This window comes from Pyxicephalus adspersus, chromosome 9 (assembly GCF_032062135.1).
Source record: "Pyxicephalus adspersus chromosome 9, UCB_Pads_2.0, whole genome shotgun sequence".
Lineage (NCBI taxonomy): Eukaryota > Metazoa > Chordata > Amphibia > Anura > Pyxicephalidae > Pyxicephalus > Pyxicephalus adspersus.
The window spans coordinates 51,647,008-51,652,420 of NC_092866.1; the positions used below are offsets into that span (position 1 = coordinate 51,647,008).

The 5,413-nt window shown below is 38.7% G+C and overlaps 1 protein-coding gene across 1 annotated transcript in view; it reads left to right on the forward strand.

Annotated features, from left to right (window-relative positions):
- The window catches only part of PPFIBP2 (PPFIA binding protein 2), a 96,325-nt gene that overhangs the window by 61,891 nt on the left and 29,021 nt on the right, over positions 1-5,413 (forward strand). The window contains exons 7-9 of the mRNA XM_072421540.1: positions 728-859; positions 4,016-4,207; positions 5,061-5,173. Coding sequence (XP_072277641.1) covers positions 728-859; positions 4,016-4,207; positions 5,061-5,173 — 437 coding nt within the window. The remainder of the gene's footprint in view (positions 1-727; positions 860-4,015; positions 4,208-5,060; positions 5,174-5,413) is intronic.

Sequence of the window (5,413 nt, forward strand, 5' to 3'; positions counted from 1 at the left end):
TTTTTGGGTACATTTGCAAGTACAGAAACATATCTGAAGCAATGCAGTGTCCTTTTTTTCTCTGCTCCAAACTGATATTTCAATACATGGTATTAGATTTCACACCTGTCGTCCCAAGTTGTAATTTGTCCAAGTCGCCATAGCGCAATATGGTCCAACCAGTACTTGTAGGTACTTTTGACTGTATTCAGTAAAAGTATATTATGATACATGTAGATATCATGAGATCGTGATTCGTCTGATTCTGTTTTAGTATGTCATGAATTTTAGTGCGTGAAATTCTTAAAAAGACATCACGAATGTGTAGCCAATAATGACGGAGACTCTGTCAGAGTGTAATATAATAACGAAGGTGATTGACGTTCACTTACCGGATAGTATGACCTACTAGCAAACCTGAAAAGGATCTAATCCAGGATTTAAGGCTTATGCCAATTAAGAACAAATCCTTTTTTGCCCATTATAGTCTTTCATCTCTAGTTTGGAGTCCTTTAATAAATGAGGCACAATGTATATTGATGTGCACTGGTGCCTTTTTTTGTAATATCAGAATGGCATCTCAGTGCAGACCTCAACACACAGTAACATGGTTATGAAAGTCGCTATGAAGACTTTGCGTTTCTCCAGCTTTAGTTTGCAAAGTTCATAAAATGCATAAAAGCTAAATTTTATTTTAGCAAAGTTCATTCCTCCCACTTAAGTCCGTAATTTTGTTCTATTTTTGTAGGAGCTTTTGAGCCGGACGTCTCTTGAAACCCAGAAGCTGGACCTGATGGCTGAGGTCTCAAATTTAAAAATAAAACTGGTTGGTTTGGAAAAAGAGAAGACTGACTATGAAGAGTCTTATAACAAGGCGGAGGTTAGTACACACACATACTTGCTGAAGTATAGTTATATATACATGAACATCTGTTGGACTTTGTGATTAGAGCTTTGTAAACTTGTCACCCGACCCCAGCAGTACCTCATCCCAGACCCATCTGTGCCACTCTATGCATAGCTATTCTCAGAGCTTAGGTTCGGCTGCATCAGAATAATTCCTCCTCATACCTTTTTGTTTTATTTTTTTAAAGTATCCTTGTCATGAAATTAATCAGGAGGTTGTTTTGATGCCATGAGCTCTTCCTTAATGCTCTGAGTTGACAACGCTTCCTTTGCTGGAGTGAATCCCAAGCAGTGTTTTGTTAGTCCTCATTTTTATATCATAAGTTCTGGAGTCCAACGGTGGAAAATTGGATGAGGATGACAAACTTCAAAGCAACATAGGCACACTGTTATCAGGAGCTGACAACTTTTTAGCTCCCCGTATGATCAGAAGCTCCCATGACTTCTGGAAGATAAACAAGAATTTCATAAGAAGAATGTGGATGTACAGGAAGTCTTTTTAACTTGCACAGATGTACCAGGGGGTGCTGAGAAGTTCCTGGTTTTGCCCCCTTCCAGATGATATAAAAAATGAGTGTGGGGGCATATGGCAGCCTAATATCTTAGTATGTAACTGTGCAAATATGTTCGAAGAAGCTGTGATGGCAGAGACACAAGCAAGTTTCATGTCGTTGGAGTTACGCGCTGTCATGAAGTTTTTTTTCTCCAGCGAAAGTCAGCAAAGGACATTCACACTGAGATGTCACAAACACTGTGTGAGAAGTGTCCTTCCTTTTTCCTGGACAAATAAAAACATCATGATGGCCAGTAACTCCAATGACATGAAACTTGCTTGTGCCTCTGCCATCACAGCTTCCCACTAAAAGAAAAAACAGTTTTAGGAATTGCAAAGACCTGATATATGCACAGTTACATACTAAGATATTAGGCTGTCATATGCTCCCAACCTCATTTTTCTATTTTATCTGGAAGGGGGCAAAGCCAGGAACTTCTCAGCACCCCTTCGTACATTACATACATTGGGTAACCTATTTTTTTTTTCTATAGATTTTAGGACATGCATATCGGTGCAGGGCCGTAGTACTGGCAGTTAACAAAGTCATTTATTGCCACAAGTTTGATGCTCTATATATTGTCTTCTGGTTATATGGGGTAAAAAACTCTTAAACAGAAATAAAGTCCACTTAATAAAAAGTCTTTATTGCAGAAGAGAATATAAAGTCTATTCTGCCAGAGATTGTCCCGGCAGCCTGTAAGCACATTTTTTCTTTTTTGTATACACTGTGCTGCACATGAGCAAATCTTGCCAAGGTGAGGTAACTTCTATGTTAATGAATGGGTGTTACATCCTCCCAATCCTGCCAATGGAGATGGCAGAAAATTCCAAACCAAAATAAAGACTGGGCAAAGATGACCTGGCAGCATATTTGCACCCCTGCAGCAAGGGAAAGTATCTGCCCTAATATGTAGGTATGGGTATGCTATGCATACTTGCTGAATATGGCAGAAACTCATAATCCACCAATGAGTTTAGTTCTGCTCTATTGTGTCACTCTTTTATCACCACGTGTTCCTTCCAATACTGGAGCTTCAGCAGCATCTCAAAGGATGTAGAATAATAAACTATTGTGTGTCTCTTTGCATATCAAGAGGTTCCCCATATTTACCAAGCTGACGTTTACAAATTTTCATACTCCATGCTATTACCCCATGCTGTGCCCAGCCAACCTTCTCTAATCTAGCTAACAAAACAAGCACCCTGCAATAAACCGTATTTTTAAAATTTTGAGCTAGTTATGGTAAATCAACAGATTATAGGCACTAGATAAAGTTAAAACTGACTTATTGAATATGTAAGTGATCTAAAGGGTATCTTTATCTTTGTTTTGGAGTAGTCCTTTGATGTTATTAGACCATATAGCAGGTGCTTGTTCTGCATGTTTTGCAGTCCCAGCATATGGAGGATCATTCGCCTTCATACATGAACCTGCTAGTTTTCCTTGGCAGATAGAATGCGGAGATAACACTGGGCAGTGTACAGGATCCTGCTGAGCCAGGCTATTCATTGAGATCCCTCTCCAGATTGTGGTTACGTCAGGCATGCACACCACTTTGCAGCTGTTTAATGTCTTTTATGTGCAAGTAACAAACACTCAACCCTGTAAAGTCCTCTCCTATTCCACTTTTCATCAACTTGTCCTAGGTTAATGCTATCTTTACATATTAATGTATGTGTAGCCAAACCTCGTTTACCAAAGAAGTTGTGTTATATAGATATAGTGGAATGTACATTGCACTTACATAAAGCTAAATAAAATGTGCTGTTTGTTGTAATCCATAGAAATCGCATTATTGCTGCCTCCTATACAGTGCTTAGCAAATGAGGCTAAAAACGGACACATTTCTCTGCTTGAGTCCTCTGCCTATCAAAATGCAGACAAAACTTAATCAGTGTGAGACATTCAGTTGGAACAAGCTAATATATAGAAAAAGTTGTGTTCTGCAAGACCTAGTTCATATGTATATTTTTTCCCATTTAAAGAAACTGCAAAGAAAAATGGTTGCAGAATGCACCTATATTACTGATTTTGCAAAGTCGTCTTGGTTTTCTAAAGAGAGTACACAGCAGTAGTTTTTTTATTTAATTCTAATATCCCTGAGTAAAATGCCTTTCTTCTGCCAGCTTGCTGCAGAGGAAGACCCTTACAGTCTACAAAAGCACCACTTCCATCTTGTTCATTTAGTCATATGAGCTCTGCAGTAAGCAAAATGCATAGGCTTCCTGTTAATTGGAAAGCTTTAGCTCAAACTCGTTCTAGAGGTGTGCAGGATCTCTGTAGTGTCCCCCTCTTCACCATCCTGGCATTGGGTAAGCTGTTCTACTCCATTTTTGTTCATGAAGTTATGCAGTCCTAAGGGCTCCCAATAACCTCACCCCCCCTACCTTCCCACCACAAAGTATTCTCAAGAACTGCAGCCCTAACCGTTGACTGGTTGTCAAAGTGTGACAAAATCAACATCTGCTTCCTCATTTTAACTGTGTCCCTCAGGTGCACAAGTACAATGTATAATGGTTTCTCTTACTTTTTAGAAAGGAGTTTGCTATAAACTTTCTCTTCCCTCTTTACAGTCTGTAGTCAATATGATAAATGAGCTCCAGGAACAAATGTGCAAAATGCAGCTGGAGATCAATAATAAGATCCAGGAGAGGGAGGAGACCCAGACTAGCAAGTCTGACTTGACGGAGCCTCCCAATGTCCACATGAATGAGCTGATTGAACTTCCACAGCCCATGAAGTGTCCGGGTTGTGAGGGAAAGGATGTATGAGAAGTATTGTGCACCTTGCATGGGAATTTGCGGGGGGTGCATACTAATACACTACAAGTAAGCATGGAACATAATGACCGATACATAGGGCTATCTGTAGTGCATCAGTTGGGATACTGAATCAAGAAATTGAAGATAGAGATATAAACTGCCAATGGAAAATCCCATTGCTAGAGACTCTTAACGGCTCTGTGAAGCCATTATGTGATTGCACCAACTTGTGGAATGTAAACTTGACCCTACCACTGTATTTTTGTAACGGAAAATCTAAAAAAAAGCTTACTAGCTCAGATAGAACAAATGTGCAAATTTCTACCTGTAGAGGGAAAAAGAAAATCAATAACGCCATTTTTTTAATTAATCTGTGATTGTCCAGAAAAATTCCCGACACCCAATTAATTTTAATTTGATCATGCCAAACCAGGTAACTCTGGCAAAAGTCATAGCAGGGTCTATTGTATTCAATGATTGAGTCCTTTTATTGATTTGACTAACATACTCCTTGTCTTTGTAACTTACTAATTGTGTGATATCATTGTGAAATTTGGATTCTGTAGTTGCATCTTACTAAAAAAAAAAAAAAAGAATTAACCTGTACTGCTGTGAGTCAGCTTTTTTGTAACTTGTGTTTTCTTTAACAAATGTATTTTTATAAAGGCAAATATATGCTTTAAATTTAACCCACTGCTTCCAACCAATGTTTGTTTATAGCTATAAATTAAGTTGTATACTCATTTATGACCCTTTGTAAAGGGTGGAGGGAGCCAGTGGTTTTGCAGCACTATTGTTACTGCTGATTGGTACATTAAGGACCATGATCAGCAATTGTATTTGTGCTATTTTCCAGAACCCAGAACCTTCCAGGGCCAATGTTGAAGTGCTTTTAATAACTTCAGAACATCTTGTCCCCATTTATAAGTATATGAAAAAGCTGAAGGAACTGACACGGGTCCAGTTAAGGTACTATACTAGGTATCTAGAAATGCATAGATGGTGAAGAAAGCATTGTCAAATGGCAGTGAGCCTCCTTAAAACAGAATTATTTTGCAAATATAACTTTCTCACCTATGCCTATTCACTCTGATATGCCTTCTCACTTAGAAATAGTTATACCCCTTCTACCCTCTGCCCCCTGTCCCACAAATCAATCGCACCACTTAAAAGCTGGAGTTAAGGTATCTGTTTAGCATATAACATTAA